The sequence below is a fragment of the Polypterus senegalus genome, chromosome 10, assembly GCF_016835505.1.
Source record: "Polypterus senegalus isolate Bchr_013 chromosome 10, ASM1683550v1, whole genome shotgun sequence".
NCBI classification, from domain to species: domain Eukaryota; kingdom Metazoa; phylum Chordata; class Cladistia; order Polypteriformes; family Polypteridae; genus Polypterus; species Polypterus senegalus.
Genome location: NC_053163.1, coordinates 142,704,396 through 142,729,121, shown reverse-complemented (window position 1 = coordinate 142,729,121; position 24,726 = coordinate 142,704,396). Strand labels below are relative to the sequence as shown.

Below are 24,726 nucleotides of genomic sequence, written 5' to 3'. Positions count from 1 at the left end.
GTTTTCATTTTAAGTTTTAATCAAAATCAAATTAAAACATTTTTTTGTTCTGAATATACATGTGCTCCCTCTCAAAGGAAAGTTCAAAGACCTAAAATTGGAAACTCTCAATGTCCTTGGAATGGGTGTAGAGATGGGTTTTTGTGAGTTGTCTTCAGATGGATAAGTGTTTTGCCTACAGGAGGTAGGGCATTCTGTACATTGCTGATAAAATGAACTGTAGCATTATTTGGGACAGAATAGGAAATAGTCAGTCAGTCATTTTCCAACCCGCTATATCCTAACACATGGTAACAGGGGTCTGCTGGAGCCAACACAGTGTGCAAGGCAGGAACAAATCCCGGGCAGGGCGCCAGCCCACCGCAGGACACACACACACCAGGGACAATTTAGGATCACCAATACACCTAACCTGCTTGCTTTTGGACTGTGGGAGGAAACCGGAGCATCCCCACGCAGACACGGGGAGAACATGCAAACTCCACGCAGGGAGGACCTGGGAAATGAACCCTGGTCTCCTTACTGCGAGGTAACAGTGCTACCACTGCGCCACCGTGCTGCCCTAGAATAGGAAATACTGTAGCAGTAGGAAAGTAGATAATGCATAAAATGATAATAAAATGCACATAATAAGAAAAAAGTTTATAGAAACAAAATATGGGTAATACTTTTCAGGAAACAGGTTCTATACTTCTTTAAATACAGCCTTCTACTAGCTTATGGACACTTAATGTATAAATTCTACCATGCATAGGAAGGTGACTTTTCAGAGACATTTTCCATTAATTGCTTTTCAATGTTATAGTTTGAAACTGTTTAATTTATTTATTAACTTCTTGTCCTAGCATTAGTTTTTGTAAAAAGAACAAGCTGCTAAAAGATACCCTATAATACAAACAAAATTTAATGAACTCACGTAAATTAGAGACAGAAGAAGCTGTGGATGAGGTGGTTGAAATGGTAGTAGTGGCAGTGGAGATTGCTGTAGATACAGATAGTACTGTAAAAAGATGAAATATTGAAACATTTTAACCAATAGCTAAGGAGAATTACTACAAAATGTAAGAACACATGGTCAGTTCAACATAATAATTAACAAGTAACTTTACCTACTGGGATTCAGCTGTAAGAATCCATCAATTTATTAGTTAGTCCAATTCAGGGTTATAAGGTGGGTAGAACCTATCCCAGACAGTATTGGGTGCCATGCAGCAATCAGCTCTTGGTAGGATGCCAGTCCATTACAGGGTACACTTATGCACACAATTTTATTGGACTATTTAAAATCATCAATTTACCTAAAAAGCATATGTTTGAGATGTGGAAGAAAAGCTGCAGTACCCAGAAAAACCTACAGAGACACATTTAGCCCATGCAAATGCCACTTAGAAAGTTGCAGGCCTGGGCAATGTGCCATGTAGTTGTAAAAAAATATCAGACATTTAAAAAGTACTCCAGCTTTAACCTTGTTGATTCACTGCATTCTGTTTTTACACATGCTGCCTTATTGTTAACTTTGACCTTTAATTTAAAAAAAAAAAATTTTAATCATTTTTATTTTTTTTCTTTATGTTAATTGGCCATAGGTCCATTGTTGTAGATAGATAGATAGATAGATAGATAGATATGAAAGATACTGTATGATAGATACATAGATATACAGTATGTGAACAGTACTTTATAACAGGTAGACATACTGTATATACTGTAAGAAATTCTCTATATGGGAACTTGCTAGGTATAAACATATATTGTATAAATACATGCACTCTTTAATGATACCAAGTAGAAAGTACAGTGTTACAACAGTCTACCCATATTAAAATGAGTCAGACATGTCTACTGTAAAACTTTTAAAAATATACAAACATACATTATAACCAGTAAAATAAAAATGTAAGCGAGAAAAATAAACATAGTCATAACCCAATTAAAATTAGGTAGATAGATTACAATTTATTAGTCCCAGAGAAGATATTAAAATTAATATAATAAAAGGGTATAATAACATTGTCCCACCAGATATTTTGTAAATAACATGTAGAATTGTCTTTATTCAAATGTCGACTTAAACACTTCTCTGTTGTTTCCCTTTGTTAACTCCTTATTAGTTTCTGTCTTTGTTTTCTCATTTTTGGTGATTATTTTGAAATTATTTTTTCAATGTTGTGGTCAGAGGAGGTCACAGAACAGCTTTACAAGCTTGACTGCAATGAGAAGAACTGATTTACGTTTGTGTAATCTCTATTCATCTGTCAGGTCATATGTAACTTCTGAATTTGATCGTCTAGTATATATTGGTTATCAAGTGGAAATTAGAGGAAAACTCTGCAGTCTGTCTAGTTTGACTGTACAAGAGACACAACTGGAATGCATCACATGTAAATGAAGTAACATTTTGTAATCAGTTTAATCTCATCTGATATACTAATAAATTCAATGAAAGTAGTTTCAAATTCATAGTTGTGTTAGGCACAAAACTTTCAGGAGCCTCGGCCAGAATGTGAAATGTACAATATTGGTTGCAGGATTTGTTAAATTAGTTCACAATGGAGTTACAGGGAGATGTGGAATTCCAAAAGAGTGCTGGAGATAGATTCCACAACTAGCATAAAAGAAATTGAAATATAAAAGAATTTAATTAAAGTACAAGGAGTTTCAATGTAGCCAATGCATTTCCCTGTTTTTTGTGTTTCATCTACACTAATTCAGCAGTAAATGCATTAGTCTTCCTTAAGCTTAATTTGTTCAATAGGATATTTATAAAAAGTATATACTGTATAAATCTAAAAAGTCTATTATCATTTATAAACTCTTCCTAGTCCGTTTTAAATTTTAGATGGCACAGCATAGGAAGTTTCCACAAGGCACTCACGGCATCCAATAGGGCTGAGGAAATGGACTCCATGTCCTATGTTGCCCCAAGGGATTCCGAGGAACCATTGCCTTCTAGGGGAGCTGCCATTTTTCGTCCTGGGGGATGTAGTGCCCTGAAAAGGCTACTCACCTGATCAGTGCATCTTTGTGGATGTGTGTGAATAATATCCATGTTGACCTAAAGAGAACATGCAGATTCCACACTGACAATGGCCAGGAGTGGAATTTATGTGCAAGATACTAGATGTGTGAAACAGCATTGCAACCCACTATGCCTTCATTTTGTTTTTATTTATTTTCATAAAATGTCAGGTTTTAATGATATAAATAGTGCTTCTAGGACACAGTCCAGAATGATTACTTCTTTTTGCCTAATGCTGCCTTAGTAAGATTATGCACAGTGGAGTAGAGTGGTTCAGGAAATGAATGAATATTCAGTGATGATGACTACAGTACTTCATTTATGGTATGAGATCAATATCAGCCATTCTGAGTAAGCGTATACACCTGCAGCTACTTTATATATTTTAGGCTGTTAAGAAAATACTAGAATGTCTATTGCCAGTTCACAGACGTCTGAGTAAAAATGAAATATAATTGTGTCCTTTTGGCATTACCCATTTTGAAAAACCTTTCTTTATGTGATTTAATTGAACCTTTTCAAACCTATTATTGAAAGGAGAATATTTGAGACAAACCATGTGCAAAAGAATTGAAGTTTTTCAGTCCTGTCTAGATTCTTACTTGGAGTTTTGTTTCCTGAAGCGCTGGATAACGTGCTGACTGTTGGAGGTACCGTACTCTGGGTAGTGCTGGCTGTTGAAGAAGCTGTGCTGGTTGAGGTACTGACCGTTGGAGCTGTGTTTTGTAAAAAGAAAGTTTGCAAGTTAGCAGGAAAATATCATCCAGTATCTTTAAAATGACTGGGCGGAATTTGTTTTTCGAGAGCCCAGTGGATTTAACCGAAGAACAATTTTCATGTTATCTTTAAATATGGTTATGATTTATTGTTTTATAATTAAACAGAAGACATTTTTGTTTCCCAGATGTCGGATTAAACGTTAAATAGTGTACCGCAGACACCGTAGTCCTTGCTTAGTTTAGTGTTTAGTATAATAAAAATATAATTTTCAAATATGTTAGATTGTAGGAAATATTTTTCAAAAGAATACTTACTAACAGTAGGTTGCTTTTGATAGTCTGAAAAATAAGATAAACAATTTTATTATTAATATAGTAATGAAATATTGATTAATACCTTTTTTGTTTTTGAATGTAACCCACGAGTTAGTGCCTAAGCTTGTAGCTCCATTCTCATTCAATTCTTTCTTAAGTGATTTTAAGCAGTAAAACATCTTTTAATTTGTTTTTACACAATTTCTCTCTTAGCAGAAAATGTAGCTGTGACACTTACTGTTCACATAGAGGCTGTTTGGCTGCATTGTATACGGTCCCAAGTTGGTGCCGTTTTGGGTTTTATTTTGAAGCAGGTCATAGATGTTGTATTTGTTGAATTGAGGCGGAGACGTGTCATTCTTGAACCCACAGCTGATCACTGCTTTTGTAACATTTTGGGGACCTGCACTGTAATGAAACATAGGTATGGTTACTAATGTTATATTCCTACTTTTTTTGCAGTATAACAAAATAATAGACTGTTTTCCCACATAATTAGCACGGGTGGCACTGTAGCAATAACTGGCCTAGCATACCCACTGTTTTTACACTTCCGCTAATGGTTTGCAAGCGTAATCTGCTGAAAACTGTAAAATTGGCACAAATTCTTTGTTATTTAGACATACATTCATCTGCTGTTAGTGTTATGATATTGTGGCAGTAATGTTGGTGTTAAATAATGGGGTACAGGAAAAGTCATACAAACACTTCCCTCAGACACTGCCACGTGCTCTGGCTTAACATTGATGATGTGAACTTTTTCTTTTACATTGTAAAAAAATAAAAGAACATTTCTATAGATATTTACACTCTAGTGCAGAGTATATAATGAGAATGAAAGATGGATGTTATGAATTATTAGTACTAAGTGTGATAGAAAATGAATAAGGTACTAATGTGTCTAACAAATTCATTTTGTGTTATTAGAGAAAGCCTTTAGAGTTCAAAATGTTCAGTAAACTGCATCCTTCCTTAAAAAATACTGGTAAATACAGGAAAAGGCTGAACCCTGAAGCCAAACTGGACAACTATTAAGCAGGGTGAGTCTTGCACTGATTTGGGACCACCTGTAGGTTATTTTTCTCTTTTAGCATAAGTTATATGAAACTTGTGAGTTACTTTTCTGCTGGTTTTGATATTGATTCATATGTAAGTATATACCTATTGAAAATGTAAAGTATTGAAAGATCCTTTTTATTCCATTTTAAATCACATTACTCTTTTTACATTAAAAATAATTAATTAAAATGGCGTTTGGCATATATTTGGATTCATATTCATCAATCGTCTACTATAGTTAACCTTTGCTTTGACTAACAGGTCTAGAATTATCCAAAATCATGCTTTGTGACTGCTGTTAGCAGAAACCAAAGTCCAAGATAATGCCCAGCTTCATAGCATTGGATTTATATTAATGGAGGGCCCCTTATTAGTTGGTATAATAATTTTAAATGTGGGCTTGGTTTAGAAAAGTGTGGTAACCCCTGACCACGAATACCCTGTATTGTTTTTTTTTTTAACAATTTAAATGTCAATCTGAGCACCTTTCATGACGGGCATGCTTCATGTAATGTTCATACGTGCATGGCGTTCACTACTCCAGAAACATCCAAAGCGTGGTTCCCAGCAGTGGAACTTTAATTACAGGTGGTCTGTTCCATTTTCTTGTTTAAAATATACTGTGACTAAAGATGCAGTATTTTATATTACAAATGGGCAATTTTTAAGAATTTTTATGAATATCTTACCACACCCACATTTTTTGTATTTAGATTTTGTAACTGGCATAATCCATGTGAACCACACAAATTTGTAAAAGCCAAAGAATAAACTCAAGTAAAAAAAAAATTAAACATGGCTCAAAAATATTTAGTTTGCCAGATAAGAGGCATTCAAATAGGAGATATGACTTTATACTCCATATTAGCAGTTACACAATGAGGATGAAAACATTTCCAAAACTCACCTGTTTGAGACAGAACACACACACACACATACACACACTCACTCAAACCGGGCCAATTTAAAGTTCCTACATCATGTCTACATAGAATTATCCTTGATGTGAGATGTTTGAATACAACTGAAAAAAAAAAATGCTCCTCACCTATAACTGAAAGAATGACAAGATGAGAAGACGGGAGCCAAACTGCTGCTCTTCAGAATTTGGTCAACCTAGGGATGATTAAAAAAAAAAATTGCACACCAAATTAGCATAACTGATTTTAAATTATTTTGAGGTCATTAAGAACAATGGTTTGGTACTTATATAGGGATATAATTTTTCTGTGAACAGTTTTAAAGTACCAACATGAAACTCTGAAATGTTTTGAGTATAGGTTTACAAAATTATGTTTAATGAAAGTTATTATTCAGTAAATTCCACAAATATTCAGAGACTTACCTGAGATGAAACATTTTTTGCTACAATGTTGTTTTTGTTATTCAATGCTGATGTGAAGGGCAGATTCGTCAAGGTGAAGTTAACAGTAACACGAATTAGATCTGAAAAAACAAAAAGTTATGTCTAGCTTAATATATAAATCAGTGTTCTTTACTGCCTTTGTACATTTAGCAAGCTTTATTCTTTTCAAATCTCTGGAGCAGTACAGATTGAAAATCATTGCTTTACCATACTATATCATAACATATTTGGAATTCTGCCTAATCCAATTTAGTGTCACAGGGATGTTGGTGGAGGGCTGAATAATTTCATGGCAAATTTGAGTACATAACAGAAGCCACTCTGGACAGGGTGTTAATCAATCTGAAGGCCTACATACTGAAAAGGGACGCAGTTTGATTCACACGTTCACCAATCAGTGCATCTTTAGGTACATGGGAGAAAAAAAAACAGAGTACCAGGAAGATAATCAATGCACACTCAAGGAGGTCATGGACAATCCATGTTAACAATGACCAGATGTAGGCCCAGGATACTGGATGTGTAAGGTGACAGTGCACTCTGCCACTGTCCTGTTAATACTAATACTAACAAAATGTCAGATGTTACCAGCAATAATAGTACTCCTAGGAAACTGCCTGGAATGCTTATTACTTTATGACAGATGCCACTTCAGTAAGGCTCTCAATATCGGAGCTGGCTGGCATCTGAGTAAAAATTAAATGTTATTATACCACTTTGAAAGTCCTTTCCTCATATGATTTAACATAACCTTTTTGAAGTTATTTTTGAAATGAGATTAAATTCTAGGCAAATCATATGCAAAGGAAATTACATCTATCAGTCTAGTTTATGTTCTTACTTGTACTTGTGGTAGATGCCGTGCTGACCGTTGAAGAAGCTGTACTGGTGGAGGTGCTGACTGTTGAAGAAGCTGTACTGGTTGAGGTGCTGATCTTTGAAGATGCTGTACTGGTTGAGGTGCTAACCGTTGAAGATGCTGTACTGGTTGAAGTGCCGACTACTGGAACTGTGTTTTGTAAAAAAATATTTTACAAGTTAAAGAAATATACCAACTGTTTACATCAAGCCACTGCCTGACCATTTGACAAGATGACTTAGAATTTTCTTTAAACTAGTGAATTTAGGGTTTCAACCAAATTAGAATGTTCATGTGATCATTAAATGTTATCATTTATCCTTTCACACTAAAAACAGGACATTTCTGTTTCCCAGATTTTAGATGAAATGTAAACAAGCACAACACAGATAATACTAGTGTTTATGTGTTTAGTTTTCAATGCAAGTAAAAAAATTCTTGATTGTAAAAGTTTGTCATCTTTCACCATATTGTACACATCCTTAGTGAGCTAGCTCCCTAGTAAAGAATTAAAAATATGAAAAATAACATCATATTTGTAATTATTGGCCTTGAAATATTCCATAATGATACCGCACATGCTTGTGTTTGAAATTTGTCATTTTCAGCCTTCTGGGAGTTAGAGGGTTTGGACCACCAGGAAAGAATAAGGCAGCAAAAATATCATATTCATGATCAGTAGCCTTGAAATGGCAAAATGACACTCCACATGCCTATATTGCTAATACCCAATTTTTTAGAACTTTTGTAAACAGGACTTACTTTGACCCCATGAACCTCCGGGGTCGGTTCATGTGACCTGCACAAATACAAGTCCTTCTGATCATTTTTGCTCAAGACACCATTTAGTTTACCCTTTATCATACCTGTACAAAATTATTGTTCACAAATGGCCATTTTTGGGTGTAGAAAGTCATAAATAGGTAGGAAACCCCAAAAGGATTGATGTCTTTCATAACTAAACATCAAGAAAAGTTGAATGGTATATAATTTGCAGGTATTTTCTAATTCTTTCAAGTTGAAATGTTTGGCAAAAAAACATGGGATTTGAAAGCATTCATAAGAAATTTTATTGTTACTGTTAAGCCTTTCCTCAACTAATCTCTAATCCATGATGTTTGTTTTATGTATTTTAAAATTTATTGGAATGTTTGATTGTTAAATGCTTATCACTTTAATGTCACATGCAGTGCCGATGTGAAATCACATAACCATCAATGGGCATTATTGCCAGTCCTGGAAAGGCGATGAACATGACAGAAACAGAACAAAAAAGACATCATTTTAATGTAAAAAAATATAAAAATGAATAACCATAATAAAAAAGTTGGAATAAAATCAAATCAGAGCTATTTTCATGCCTTGTGCTACTGTTGCTGAGATAGGAATCTAAATTGGACTAAGCGTATTTGAGAATGTTATGTAATTTAACATTAGTTTAACACTTTTTACTTAAATTGTTTAACTGATTGAATCTATCATTGCAGTGTCAAAGGTCTAAATCATGAATTAAAGAGAAAAAAAGTATTCTCTCCCCTAACAGGCCTAAACATTGATTGTAGGTTACATTGCATTTGCAGACAATAAAGAGATACAGCTAGTAATCCCTTCTTTGCTGGTAATCTGTCCTTTACATATACTGTAGAATCATGAATATAATTTCAATTATGATATGGAAGCCTCTTTTACCAGTGAAAAGAAATAAGTGTTTTATTTACTGGAAAGATAGTTTTTATAAAAATAATATAATTTAAATTAAAAAAAATGGCAAAGTAAACCCCATGACATGAGGAGAAACACTATACTCAAAATGAGAGAAAATGGAAAAGTATATAAAGGAAAGAATAGCTCTACTGTGCAATTTATGGCCCCTGTCCATATTAACTATTGCAATTAATCTGGATGGATTTTAATTTGAACAAATCTTGCTCTGAAGGGGCAGTCTTTTCAAGCTTTGTAAAAGCAGTAGGCCCCCCATCACAATCCACAAAACTTAAACATAACTACATTTTTACATGTAGGCAAACACATTTTTGTCTTTTTTGTGTTTACAAGATTGAATCCTGTACTTTTCTCCTCATTGACTATCTGAGAAGGAAACATAAACCCTCTAACTTTGTGCATGTGTTGCTGTTGGCATTTTTCCTATGGGCAGTTTTTGGTCCCATATTCTTTTGTCGTGTCACCAATTTTCATGTGAAAAAATTAATGTGAATTTTTATTCTGACTTGGTGCTACCACATCTTCCTAGGAACTCATGTAAATTTTAAAGGAAAAAGTTATAGGATCCTAGGAAAGGCTTGAGATTCCCATAGCAGTTCATTGATTGTTTGATGTTCAAGAGTACTGATCTTGTAAGTATAATGCCTCACTAATTTTTATTTACATACTCCTTTGGCTTTTTTGCTTCATGGATGCTTCCATGGCTTGGATGAGGTATGGATTCTAGTTTTTTATGTAAGGCTTAAGACATAGGAAGCCATATTCAATAGGAGCACCATCCACCCACCCATCAATTTTCTACACCCACTTTTCCTGAGTAGGACCACAAGGAAGCTGGAGACTATCCCAGTACTCATACAGCACAGGAACAATCCCTGCAGATGGCAACAGTGCATCGCAGGGTGGATACACTAATATACAACCACTAAATAGCTTAGAATTTGTTTCAGAGGTAGGAGTACATTAAAGAAGTGTATTGGGCCATCCTTGCACTATACGCTGGTTCTGCACACTTTGATATGTCTTTCCCTGTTTCACATAAAACTCGTGAGTGTATAGTCCTCTGCCTCAGTTACCACTTAATGTTCTGAAAATAATATTACAATTAACTTTTACATTCTAGTGTATGACCTTCTTGTTTGATAAATTACACTTTTTTTACAGTCAAATTGTACTTACTTTTAGATGTCGGTCCCCCATAATCTGAAAGAAAGATAAATCATTCTTTATTTGAAACACTACATTACAGTCATGAATTGAATTAATTTTGTTACTTGTTGAAAATCAATAAAATCTTTGCTTATGTGGAAATCTCACATAGCCCATATCTTTGAATGTGAATGCTGGAATAAGCAACTCACACTGTGATGGATTTTTCTTTTTTACTTTGAAAATAAATAGCATTGACTGTAGCATTGACACTTACTGTTCACATAAAGACTTTTTGGCTCCAATGTATATGGTCCCAATTTTGTTGTAGTTTGAGTTGCGCTATCAAGCAGCTGATAGATGGTATATCTATTGAAAGGTGGTGGTGATAAGTCATTCTTGAATAAGCAGCTTATGACAGCTTTCGTACTGTTGTTGGGACCTGGGCTGTAATCAAATAAATAACAGATTAGTGTGACTTTCTATTGTAAAATACTTGTTTTGTAGCATTACCTCTCCTTATACTGTTATGTCTTATATTAATTTGAATTTCTTTTTTTTTCCCAGAAGTTGCTGTAAACAATTACTAGAGCATAAAACCCAGCCTGTGCCTTAGTATCTCTCAAAGACTCCATTGTTTCACTGAGAGTCATACAAGAAGTTATGGTTAGAGTCCTCTGTTATTCAAGTTTATTTATTTCTGATTGTGTGGTAATGCTTAATGAAGAATGATACTTTGATATTCATTGTTTCACTTTATTTTTGTTTTTATTTTTATACATTTTTTAAATTTTGGAAAACAAATCTTAAGCCTCATTTGGTCATTGTTTATAAGGATTTTGCATTTTCTTTTCCACTATTTTTTTCTGTAAGTACTGCGCACTGATTTTCTTTTGTGCATTCCCAAAGATGTGCAGTTCATTTTATTTAATAGGTGAATGATTGTCAGTGAGTTCTATGGTCAGCCAGCAGCCCATCTGAAGTTGATTCTGTACTTGTGGATGCTGTTGCCAAAATGGCCTCCTGTGCACCCTAATTTTACTGAAGAGAATAAATAGATGAATGATGAATGAATTCTTCCTTACTCTGTTCATAACTTGTTTGTACCCAATTATTTTACATACATGACACTTTATGTCTGACTCATTTGTAAGTGCTTCTGCACATATCATCCAGATTTGGTAAATGTTCAGAATTTATCCCTTCATTTTGTTATCCACTTATCCCTCTCAGTGCCATGGCAAACTGGTGCTTTTCACAGCGGCTTTGGGTGCAAGGTGATAACCAACAGTGGACAGGGCAACATTTCATCACAGGCCCCACACACATATGGATGCCCACACTAACTTATACATGTCACTTTAAAGTTCCTACATCACATCTTCCTAGAATCGTCTTTGGTGTAAGAAGTTCAAAACATTGTGTCTCACCTATAGGATACAGAATGGCAACTTGTAAAGACTGGAGCCAAAGAGCTGTTTTGAAGGACTTTTTCCACCTGGTGAAATATGAACGTATATTTATTATCAATTGAACTTCTGATTGATTTTGAGTAAATCTGTGATAAGAAATTGTGTTTAACATGCTTCCTTTTTATGATTAGTTGCTAAGTAAAATCATGCAGCTTCAAAGACTTACCTGAGACGTGATATTCAGTGCCTCGTTGTTTTCATTGTTAAGGTCTGCTACATATTGTAGATTTGTCAGGGTGAAATTAATGGTAACCTGTATCAATTCTGCAAAGTAATCCAGAAAATTACTTGTTGGTACACAATTAAAGTACAGTAGTTGCATATGAAATGGTGTTTTCATTTTAAGTTTTAATCAAAATCAAATTAAAACATTTTTTTGTTCTGAATATACATGTGCTCCCTCTCAAAGGAAAGTTCAAAGACCTAAAATTGGAAACTCTCAATGTCCTTGGAATGGGTGTAGAGACGGGTTTTTGTGAGTTGTCTTCAGATGGATAAGTGTTTTGCCTACAGGAGGTAGGGCATTCTGTACATTGCTGATAAAATGAACTGTAGCATTATTTGGGACAGAATAGGAAATAGTCAGTCAGTCATTTTCCAACCCGCTATATCCTAACACATGGTAACAGGGGTCTGCTGGAGCCAACACAGTGTGCAAGGCAGGAACAAATCCCGGGCAGGGCGCCAGCCCACCGCAGGACACACACACACCAGGGACAATTTAGGATCACCAATACACCTAACCTGCTTGCTTTTGGACTGTGGGAGGAAACCGGAGAATCCGGAGGAAACCCACGCAGACACGGGGAGAACATGCAAACTCCACGCAGGGAGGACCTGGGAAATGAACCCTGGTCTCCTTACTGCGAGGTAACAGTGCTACCACTGCGCCACCGTGCTGCCCTAGAATAGGAAATACTGTAGCAGTAGGAAAGTAGATAATGCATAAAATGATAATAAAATGCACATAATAAGAAAAAAGTTTATAGAAACAAAATATGGGTAATACTTTTCAGGAAACAGGTTCTATACTTCTTTAAATACAGCCTTCTACTAGCTTATGGACACTTAATGTATAAATTCTACCATGCATAGGAAGGTGACTTTTCAGAGACATTTTCCATTAATTGCTTTTCAATGTTATAGTTTGAAACTATTTAATTTATTTATTAACTTCTTGTCCTAGCATTAGTTTTTGTAAAAAGAACAAGCTGCTAAAAGATACCCTATAATACAAACAAAATTTAATGAACTCACGTAAATTAGAGACAGAAGAAGCTGTTGATGAGGTGGTTGAAATGGTAGTAGTGGCAGTGGAGATTGCTGTAGATGCAGATAGTACTGTAAAAAGATGAAATATTGAAACATTTTAACCAATAGCTAAGGAGAATTACTACAAAATGTAAGAACACATGGTCAGTTCAACATAATAATTAACAAGTAACTTTACCTACTGGGATTCAGCTGTAAGAATCCATCAATTTATTAGTTAGTCCAATTCAGGGTTATAAGGTGGGTAGAACCTATCCCAGACAGTATTGGGTGCCATGCAGCAATCAGCTCTTGGTAGGATGCCAGTCCATTACAGGGTACACTTATGCACACAATTTTATTGAACTATTTAAAATCATCAATTTACCTAAAAAGCATATGTTTGAGATGTGGAAGAAAAGCTGCAGTACCCAGAAAAACCTACAGAGACACATTTAGCCCATGCAAATGCCACTTAGAAAGTTGCAGGCCTGGGCAATGTTCCATGTAGTTGTAAAAAAATATCAGACATTTAAAAAGTACTCCAGCTTTAACCTTGTTGATTCACTGCATTCTGTTTTTACACATGCTGCCTTATTGTTAACTTTGACCTTTAATTTAAAAAATTTTTTTTTTTATCATTTTTATTTTTTTTCTTTATGTTAATTGGCCATAGGTCCATTGTTGTAGATAGATAGATAGATATGAAAGATACTGTATGATAGATACATACATATACAGTATGTGAACAGTACTTTATAACAGGTAGTCATACTGTATATACTGTATGAAATTCTCTATATGGGAACTTGCTAGGTATAAACATATATTGTATAAATACATGCACTCTTTAATGATACCAAGTAGAAAGTACAGTGTTACAACAGTCTACCCATATTAAAATGAGTCAGACATGTCTACTGTAAAACTTTTAAAAATATACAAACATACGTTATAACCAGTAAAATAAAAATGTAAGCGAGAAAAATAAACATAGTCATAACCCAATTAAAATTAGGTAGCTAGATTACAATTTATTAGTCCCAGAGAAGATATTAAAATTAATATAGTAAAAGGGTATAATAACATTGTCCCACCAGATATTTTGTAAATAACATGTAGAATTGTCTTTATTCAAATGTAGACTTAAATACTTCTCTGTTGTTTCCCTTTGTTAACTCCTTATTAGTTTCTGTCTTTGTTTTCTCATTTTTGGTGATTATTTTGAAATTATTTTTTCAATGTTTGGTCAGATGAGGTCACAGAACAGCTTTACAAGCTTGACTGCATTGAGAAGAACTGATTTACTTTTGTGCAATCTCTATTCATCTGTCAGCTCATATGTAACTTCTGAATTTGATCATCTAGTGTATATTGGTTATCAAGTGGAAATTAGAGGAAAACTCTGCAGTCTGTCTAGTTTGACTGTACAAGAGACACAACTGGAATGCATCACATGTAAATGAAGTAACATTTTGTAATCAGTTTAATCTCATCTGATATACTAATAAATTCAATGAAAGTAGTTTCAAATTCATAGTTGTGTTAGGCTCAAAACTTTCAGGAGCCTCAGTCAGAATGGGAAATGTACAATATTGGTTGCAGGATTTGTTAAATTAGTACACAATGGAGTTACAGGGAGATGTGGAATTCCAAAAGAGTGCTGGAGATAGATTCCACAACTAGCATAAAAGAAATTTAAATATAAAAGAATTTAATTAAAGTACAAGGAGTTTCAATGTAGCCAATGCATTTCCCTGTTTTTTGTGTTTCATCTACACTAATTCAGCAGTAAATGCATTAGTCTTCCTTAAGCTTAATTTGTTCAATAGGATATTTATAAAAAGTATATACTGTATAAATGTAAAAAGTCTATTATCATTTATAAACTATTCCTAGTCCGTTTTAAATTTGAGATGGCACAGCATAGGAAGTTTCCACAAGTATTCCATTTATTCATACTATATTTTTTTTACTATTAAATATGGTTTAATTTTAGTCATTTAATTACTGGTTTTCCCCTATACCTTTTAATTTTCTTAAGTATAAACTCTAACTTGGATCTTCACAGGATGTGTGCCTGGAGGCAATTAGCTCTCACTTATGCTGAAGAGTTTCCTTATCTCTTATTATTTAGAAATACATAGCACATTAGTTTACACTAACAAAATACCCACGCTTCGCAGCAGAGAAGTAGTGTGTTAAAGAAGTAATGAAAAAGAAAAGGAAACATTTTGAAAATAACGTAACATGATTGTCAATGTAATTGTTTTGTCACTGTTATGAGTGTTGCTGTCATATATATATACATACATATATATATGCACATACATATATATCGTATATACATACATACACTTATATATATACATATATACACACATATATATACATATATACATATATATATACATATATACACATAAATATGTATACACACATTTTAAATATAAGTAATTTTTATTTAGTCGACAGAAATATGTTTGGTAGGAATGTAAGTTAAATTTAGTCATCATTGCATAAATTTTTCTTCACCGTAGAAATTTAAAGACTAAATTCAACTTACATTCCTACCAAAGATATTTCTGTCGACTAAATAGAACCTACTTATATCCAAAATATAACTTGAAAAAATATATTTTTTCGAATGTGATATCTGGTTACCATTTTCAAATGGAGTAGCAGAACCCCCGGAAATGTATTATGATGAAGCAAGCTTTAAACACACCTACACAATATATATATATATATATATATATAGTGACAACAAGGGGCCACAGAGTCCCAAACCACAGACACAGTAATAATTCTCTTCAAGCACTTCTACCCAAACCTCTACCAGCAAACAGCCACAATTACTATAGTATAAAGTAAAATAAACCACCTCTGCTGAGTTTTGCCTCCCGACTATTACTCATCCATGTGTGGCAGTGGGCTTCCTTTTTTGCCGGACCCAGGATGGCTTCCAGTGACATTCTGTCTCCTCTAGGAAGCACTTCAGGGCCATAGAAAAAGTAGGGTGGTACTCCCTAGACAGCGCACTCTACCGTACCCAAGGGACTCCTTTCAGGGCTGCAATTCCAAACTCCATTTTCCTAACACCACTGCATATATATAATATATGTGTGTATATATAATATATGTGTATATTTATATATATATATATTTATTCGTCAAATAATGCAAAGAGTACACGGCACGTGTTTTGCCCTAATTCTGGGCTCATCAGACGTACACACTCACTGCACCCCGTCTCGGGAATGGAACCGTGGACTTCAGCGCTAGAGGGGAAGCCTCTTGTGTTGTGCCACGGCGTGTGGTTCGTTTATTTGACAGTATGTAGATCGGGGAATATATATATAAAGATAACTCCTGTAGCCACAATAAATGCCTATATTGAATAGACAAACCAGGGGTGAGCAAGTTCCTTTCTACTGCAGCCACAGCTGTGACACATATAAAATACATCAATAATAACTCATAAACTTGCAATATTATTTAGGAAAATCGCAACATTTTACTCACTAAAAATTCGTATTATTTGTAAACAAAATCCATCCTCCTCTCTTTTCTCAAAAACAGTTCAATCACTCTGTCGTACGGATTATCCGTGCGCCTAATTTCCAGCAAAAAGTCCCTTTCTATTGCCATCGAAGCTAATGCTGAAAATCGAACCTGTGGGTTCTTTCCAATCAATGGGTCTGAATACGGTGACGTGGCCGTACACCTGCTAGAGGGCCGTACTGATACCAACTCAAAATCTGATTGGTTGAAGCAACAGGTTAATCGACATTTATTCTGTGTTAGAGTGCCTGCACAACGGATTGTGAAGTCCTCTCTGCCTGGCAAAAATTGATGGCTAAAATGTGATGTGGTTAAATGCTTTAATACGAAAATAAATGCATGGAAGCAGCCCAACCATCGGAAAAGCTATGAAAGGAAGCAGACAGACTATTTGTAATTATTTAATAACTATTCATGGACACAATATAATTAACATCAGTTTGTGATTCAGATATTTTTACTTATGAATATGCTAAGCACAGTCCTTCACCCGTGAATATTTACCTTATATGGGCAGGCACTCAATTACGTGGGAGGCGTGAGGACGCGTGCCGCAACTCCGCCTCCCACGGCCATCGAGCTGCAGTCTGTTACAGTATATGGACGAAAAAATAGGTTCCAGTTATATGGACGAAAAAATAGGTTCCAGTTATGACCATACGCTTAGAATTTCGAAAAGAAACCTGCCCAACTTTTGTAAGTAAGCTGTAAGGAATGGGCCTGCTAAATTTCAGCCATCTACCTATACGGGAAGTTGGAGAATTAGTGATGAGTGAGTGAGTGAGTGAGTCAGTCAGCCAGTCAGTGAGGGCTTTGCCTTTTATTAGTATAGATAACACATTAATAGGATTTTTTTAGGCTTTACAAAAAACACTTTTGGAATGGCTTAAAATAGTATCTGTGTTCAACTATTGTAAGAGCTGTATGCTGTCAACACAGAAATTGCTCACTGTTTTGACAACAATGTACAGTAGCATGCTAAGAAATTGTCGCACTAAAAACACTCAATAAAGTGTAAATATGCAAACATTCATTCTTCTAGTCCTGTTAGGATGATTGAAATTCATCAGGATGTGTCAGCTATAAATAAAATCTGATAATTATTTTGAGTTTCAAAAGCAACATAACGCAACAAAGAGAGATTCAAAGACAAAGAGGCCAGAAATTCAATGCTGGTGTTGCAGTCACAGTATCAGTCACAAAACCTATAAAATTATTTCACGTGTCAGATGGTAGCATATGACAAACATGAACAATCTGGTTCATCAAAGAGAAATATGGGCTGCAACTTGGGGTTCTTCAATAGAAGATCAATGGACACTTCACAGGATATTTACAAAATGGCACAAAAATGGCACAAAGATAAAACCTTATAAATTACTACAGAAATGAATAGGCACCACTTTGATGCAGTATCAAGAAAACTGGACATTAAGGGCTTCAAAAAGTGGAGATTTAGGGTGTGGTTACCACTTACAAACCACTACTATGAAAGGTTAGTGCATAAAGAGGCAAAACCTGGTGTAGCCAGCACAAAACCTGGACCTCCTAAGCAATGAAAAAAAAAAAAAGAATGTGGTCTAAGGAGCGATCTTTTGACCTGTTCCCTTCACCCAGATGGGCCATTGTTTGGAGAAAGCCAAAGAATGTCTTCACCCAAAAATGTCTCTGTTGCCAACTACACTAGAATCCTTGAAGCCTATGAAAAATCCCGGGCCACCTTAAATTCCTTTGCACCTCTCCATCAGCGTCTTTTGTTTTAAAAATGTGTTGATGAGCACAAGCAGCAAGATAGATAGATAGATAGATAGATAGATAGATAGATAGATAGATAGATAGATAGATAGATAGATAGATAGATAGATAGATAGATAGATTCTTTATTAATCCCAAGGGGAAATTCACATAATCCAGCAGCAGTATACTGATACAAAAAAACAATATTAAACTATAGGTAAGATAATTGCTCTGCATAGTCATAGATAAGGCCATGTTATAGAGATGGGTGATCCTCATTATGCTAGCACTATTCTCTCATTATATTCCCCTATTCCAGGATTGTGATAAACCCATATACACACTGCTAAACTAATTCAAGGGTGGTTTTGCGAATTCCAGAGTAAGTTCAAATGTTTCCCATGGCTTCTCCAGTGAATAAATCTGAACATCACTTAAACTTCAAAGGAAGTTATGGAGCGCAGAGTGAAAAGTAGATTTTCACCTCCTTCACCTCTCAAAGAACTGGAGACTTTTTCATAAAGAATGGTTTGATCTCCTTCTACAAACAGTTCAGAACTTGCAATACAGCAGGCCAAGAAAAAATGAGGCTGTTGTGAAGGCAAAGAGTAGCTCAGCTCCTTATAAGGACCTTGATACTGATATATTGTTAGATGTTTCCATTACTTTGTCCACATTCTGTAAAATCTCACTCATTGTGATTATTGTAGGTATTTTGCAATGTGTCAGGCTAGCGGTAAAAAAGGCTGATGTTTTTCAAATATATGCTCCAACCCTAAATTGAGTTAATTCAGTCTATGTTATATTTATATATACACTGGTCAAGCTTTTCATTTATATATATATATATGTACTGTATTGTAGAAGGAGGCAGAGCAGAGGATGTACCATTAACTGTTCAGGAGGCCAGCGCAATGATGCAACCAAATTGGCTGGTGGGATGAAGAAATATAATTGTATCCAGCTGGGATGAAATAATAGATGGACCAGCAGAAGCCAGACCTTAGGAGTGGTTCCATCTCCAATGCGCTATTTGGCAGTAGTTCTCGTATGAGAACTCCGTTGAGACACTTGCAGTGGTGTTAGGGAAATGGAGTTTGGAATTGCAGCCCTGTAAGGGGTCCCTTGGATACGGTAGAGTGCGATGTCTAGGGAGTATCACCCCCTGTAGTGCTTCCTAGAGGAGACAGAATGTCACTGGAAGCCATCCTGGGTCCGGCAAAAAAGGAAGCCCACTGCCACACATGGATGAGTAATAGTCAACAACAACAACAACAACATTTATTTATATAGCACATTTTCATACAAACAGTAGCTCAAAGTGCTAGGCAAAACTCAGCAAAGGTGGTTTATTTTACTTTATACTATAGTAATTGTGGCTGATTGCTGGTAGAGGTTTGGGTAGAAGTGCTTGAAGAGAATTATTACTGTGTCTGTGGTTTAGGACTCTGTGGCGCCCCTTGTTGTCACTATATATATATATATATATATATATATATTATTGTGTAGGTGTGTTTAAAGCTTGCTTCATCATAATACATCTCCGGGGGTTCTGCTTTTGGTTTGAAAATGGTAACCGGATATCACAACAAAAAGATTACATGGGTAAAAGACTGGCAACAAAAACAATCATACAGATTGTTAATGTTGTGGAATAAGCCAAAGACTTAATCCACTCTATATTACTGTAAAGGTAAAAGTAATAGCAATCCAATGATTAAGAACACTGATATCGCCAACCGGCAATAATGGAGCAAAAGTGAAGACTATTCACACAAATCAGATTACACCCAAAAAGTTGTACTAATGTATTCACTTTTTGAGAGAAATTACACAGATGAACTTGAGTACTTGTACATGTTTGTATTCTTACATATCACTGCACCACAGAAAGGGTTCAGCTGATGACACCATAATGCAGTATGGTAACATTAACACAAATCACTGACAGGCCATCACTAATTTCATAAGATATGTCAAGAGCTTTTTCAAATACTTGTTTGATAAAGCCTGTGATGTATTATAGAAATTCTATTATTGCCACTCTCACAGTCTACAGTCTTACTGTAAAGAACAGAACACAACATTCATAAGCTGTTTTTTCTTCTCAGGCAGTACATACTGGCAGCAATTGGAGCTCTTTGACGTATATCATACTTTGTCTGCTGTTTGTTGCATATTTTCCATTTTACTGTATTTCTTCCATCAGTTAGATAATGCTTCTCTCTGTGAAATTATACTGTGAAATCTTGTTACATGAATATGCATGGTTTATCTTTCTGTGCCTTTCACTTATATCTATGACAAACTGCATTTCCTATTGTTCTGAGTATCTGTCTTAACCAATATAGTACTTTTTGTATTCATCCATCTTTATGGAAACTAAATCAAACTATTGACCTTCATTTTATACATTACATTTTAGGGTATACACCATTTTTATCCTTAATTCTAATTCAGTTGTAGCTTTTATATTTTCTCTAATAAACAAGAAATACAATATATCACACTTACCTAAAATTAAAAATCCAAAAAGCAATAAATCTTGATTTCGTCTCCAAAGGCACCTCTTCCAATCCATTTCTGTGAGTTTTCTTTTTTTTTTTTGTTGTTGTTAGTGTTTTTTTCCAGTATTTTTTTGTTTGCACTGAACGCCTTAGAGATGTTTAGCCTGATGAGAATTAATGTAAAATAACAACTGATGGGATTTTCATTTCTATTTAACAGACATGCCCTGGGAGGGTCCTCTGAAGTATGATTACTGGTGATAAAATTAGTGATTCTCAGCAGTCATTATACCTGGGATGGGTTCATTGACATAAATATGGGTGGTGAAAAAAAGGAATGCTTGCGCATATAATAATTATTGTACAGTCATTTTATGTCAAATAGAAGTAGCACAGCTCAAATTAAAAAAAAACAAAAAAACACCTGTTAAATCTGTGAACAAGCAAGGCCATCTCTCAATAAAACTTGTAGAAGGGGTTTGTAATTTATTTCCCTGATCTTGTTACAGCATGCTTTCTCATCACCTGTTTGCCCTGTTAATTAATAAACAAGCTCAGGCCTAATTCAGAAGCTTCTGATTATAACGCCTTGTATGTTTGGATAAAGTATACCAAATGGAAAAAAAAACCAAAGCAGCAACAGTATGCTTTTTAGTGTTCAATACCCAAACAGTATTAGTGACTACACTCTTAAAAATACTGGTTCCTTAATGGCATATTTATGGTTCTAAACGGTGAGTTATGGCTTTTTGTAGAACCACTTCTTGATAAAGCACTTTTTAATTCTGGGAAGGGTTTCTTGCATATGAAGTTGGTTGTTTGTAATCTGAAAAATGTTCTAATATGTAACAAATGAAAAAAAAAACCCTGAAATCTTTAATGAATGTTAGGCTTCCTAAGAAGGACACTAACAGATTAAGAAAACCCAAGTCATGCACTATTGGTATTTCAAAAATCTTTTACCTTCGGTTTATTGTTATTTAATGTATGGAGCTGTATACAGATCTAAATGTTCTTTCTGGAATATTAATGTGAATGTGCTTTTTGGGAACCAATAATGATTCCTCTATGCCATCACTCTGAAAAAGCACTCTGGCACCTATATTTTTAAAAGTGTAGCTGCTTGATGAGATTATTGGTAGCACTGGTTAGATGAGAGCCTGTGACAGGTCTTGATGGTGACAGATTTTTTTTTGTTTTATTACACAAACACATGCTCTGAGCACTCTAGTTCATTACCATTCTACAAAGTAGTTTCTTGCTTAATTCAAGCAGAATCCATGTGTTGCTTCTCCTCAAAACACATTTGGCTTTGGCTTGGAAGCTTTAAACAAACATGTTGCATCAAGCTAGAGCAGGGGTCCTCAATCCCAGTCCTGGAGAGCCGCAGCGGCTGCAGGTTTTTGTTCTGACCTGGTTGCTTAATTACAAAGCAATTCTTGCCAATAAAGCACTAACAAGCTATGAAATTAAATTAACTCTGCTATGTCAGGTCATTCTCATATCCTAGATTTTCTTTCCCTTTCTATCATGCAAATGATTTGAAGGCTAAAATGGACAAGAAATTCTCAGTCCTTCACTTTTTTCTCTTAATTTTTCTTCCAAGTATTTAATTAAACCCAATAGTGCAGATAAATACACACAGGTGTAAATGTAAATAAGCTAAATGGAGAAATGCTGCTCTCTCTTGTCATTTGCATGTTATTGATAATAAGGAGCAATTAAAATAGCTGTTTAAGACAAAATTAAGCAATAAGGGCTCAAAATCACTAAAGTGAAGCAGAAGTGTTACTTTAGCAATAAGTGCTTTTTATTAAGCAACTGGGTTGGAGGAAAAACCTGCAGCCACTGCGGCTCTCCAGGACCGTGATTGAGGACCCCTGAGCTAGGGTTATATGATTTGTGCTTTTTGGACCTTAAAACTTATCCACATATTGTATGTCACAGCTCAGATTGTTCCTAAATGAATTTAAATTTGTGAAAACCTGGTCAATTTGTTTGACCTTGGTATCGTTTTACGCTTCTACGTTATCCTTTTTTAATCAAAGATATACAGTACACATATAGATTTTGCGTTGGCTGCAGTTCCTGTGTGTCCACCACAGTAGAACAGTCAAGATTTGCCTGATTTACACATACTGTAAATTTCTCAACTGACTTGTTTTATTAGAATTATTAGTCTTTATATTAAAACCCAGTTTTTCAGTTTACTGAAATTTGTGAAATGAGTATTATTAATTTTTGCTGGAAGAGAAGATGGCAACAGCCACAATAAATAACTAATAAGAAAGTAACATGTTCACTTTCAACTAATGAAACTTACAGTAATAATGGAATACCTTTTCAGCACATTTGCACAATTTAAAACACCAGTTTATTGCTGTTATACCTGTGTTTAGTCTGACAGATTACATTATGCAGCTAACTGGTGAATACCATGGAAAAAATAGAACTTACTAATAAAATTAAAACACACATAAAAGAACTCTAACTTGTGAAGGTGACCCCTTGCTGTCTTGACAGCAGTTGTCGCCACTCTCCACAGGTAGAATTATTGTGTAATTTATACCAGGGCTGGCATAATCATACACTGGAGGGCCTGTATCCTAAGATCACCATCAAAATGTTCTATGGACCAGAGCAGATCAGTATTTCTCATATCTTCACATTTTTCTGTTCAAGTATTTTATCGAAACAGATATTGTATGAACGAATCTGTATTGTTTGATGGACAGACAGGTGCTAATGAGATTGAGTTAGCTGGTCATCTACTGGCTTGCTTTGCATTACATTACTGCTTGTATGCTGGTTATGGAAAACAGAAACAATTAAGTGTACTGAATCTTAAAAAGCAAGTCAACTAAAATTAAAGGCAAAAGATACCAGTTCCATTAACAGTAGTAATTGTTTACTAATTAAGAAAGTAGTAAAAAGCAAGGTAGAATGCCAACAAGCTGTAAAGTTGGCACTGGAATGCAACACTACAACATGGAATGGAATGACCTGGGGCCTCATGTATAACGCCGTGCGTAGAACTCGCACTATAACATGGCGTAAGCACAAAAGCCGAAATGTGTTTACGCACAGAAAAATCCAGATGCAGGAATCTGTGCGTACTCCAACTTCCACGTTCTTCCGTTACATAAATCCCGATCAGCGTGAAAACTAACGCTCATGCACGCGCATTATGTAACGCCCCAAATCCTCCCAGAATTACGCCTATTTGAATATGCAAATCAATAAATCGCCCTTAAGCGCAGCCTTCTGTGAAAAGACAATGGGAAAAGCACAGGGAAAATATAAGAATTTCAGCGAATACCAAGTGGAGGCAAAGGAAAAACATACTATTTGTTCAAATAAACCGTGGTATAATCAACAAAATGAAGTTGATCGAGTGACATAGCGTGTTGGAGAAACTTGAAAGCTCACATTCACAAAATCGCGCAGTGCCGGAAATAAAAAAGAAGTCACATATCAAAGTTGCCGTGAAAAGAAGAGTTGTAAGCCCACTGTCTGAGTGTCATATGAAAGATTATTAGGGTACAGAGAAAAAGGCACGGTGGGGAAAAAGCATGAAATGTCAACTTCAATCTCGACATTTCCACTTTAATCACGTAGTTTATTTTGTCATTTAGTAGAACATTATAAACTTCATCTAAAAATCGTTTAATTAACCAGTTTCTCAAATCACATCGTAATTAAAGTAGCACGTTAAATGCTTTGTTTTGTATGTGATCTTCTATGTGCTCTATGTGTGTGAATCACTACTTGTTACTTAAACTGGCTCTCTTCCTCCAACTGAACACAGAGTCCATTACATTTGTGATATTACAGCTCTCTGAATAACTAAAATACTGAGATGTATACATGATGTCATTTTCATGATGATAGGAGCTAAAGCACATTATTAAACATGTGTTTCACTTCGATGAAATAATTTATTGCAACAGTACTCAGGGGCGGCTCTAGGCTTGTGGTGGCACTGGG

The 24,726-nt window shown here is 35.1% G+C and overlaps 1 protein-coding gene across 1 annotated transcript in view; it reads right to left on the bottom strand.

Annotated features, from left to right (window-relative positions):
- The window catches only part of LOC120537750 (mucin-16-like), a 46,687-nt gene extending 25,723 nt beyond the window's left edge, over positions 1 to 20,964 (bottom strand). The window contains exons 1-13 of the mRNA XM_039766920.1: positions 20,747 to 20,964; positions 12,938 to 13,021; positions 11,847 to 11,944; positions 11,639 to 11,706; positions 10,486 to 10,655; positions 10,239 to 10,262; positions 7,320 to 7,487; positions 6,458 to 6,558; positions 6,161 to 6,228; positions 4,292 to 4,461; positions 4,054 to 4,077; positions 3,622 to 3,735; positions 917 to 1,000 (exon numbers count right to left, since the gene is read on the bottom strand). Coding sequence (XP_039622854.1) covers positions 917 to 1,000; positions 3,622 to 3,735; positions 4,054 to 4,077; positions 4,292 to 4,461; positions 6,161 to 6,228; positions 6,458 to 6,558; positions 7,320 to 7,487; positions 10,239 to 10,262; positions 10,486 to 10,655; positions 11,639 to 11,706; positions 11,847 to 11,944; positions 12,938 to 13,021; positions 20,747 to 20,813 — 1,240 coding nt within the window. The 5' untranslated portion in view covers positions 20,814 to 20,964. The remainder of the gene's footprint in view (positions 1 to 916; positions 1,001 to 3,621; positions 3,736 to 4,053; positions 4,078 to 4,291; positions 4,462 to 6,160; positions 6,229 to 6,457; positions 6,559 to 7,319; positions 7,488 to 10,238; positions 10,263 to 10,485; positions 10,656 to 11,638; positions 11,707 to 11,846; positions 11,945 to 12,937; positions 13,022 to 20,746) is intronic.
- Between the last annotated feature and the right edge of the window lie 3,762 nt (positions 20,965 to 24,726).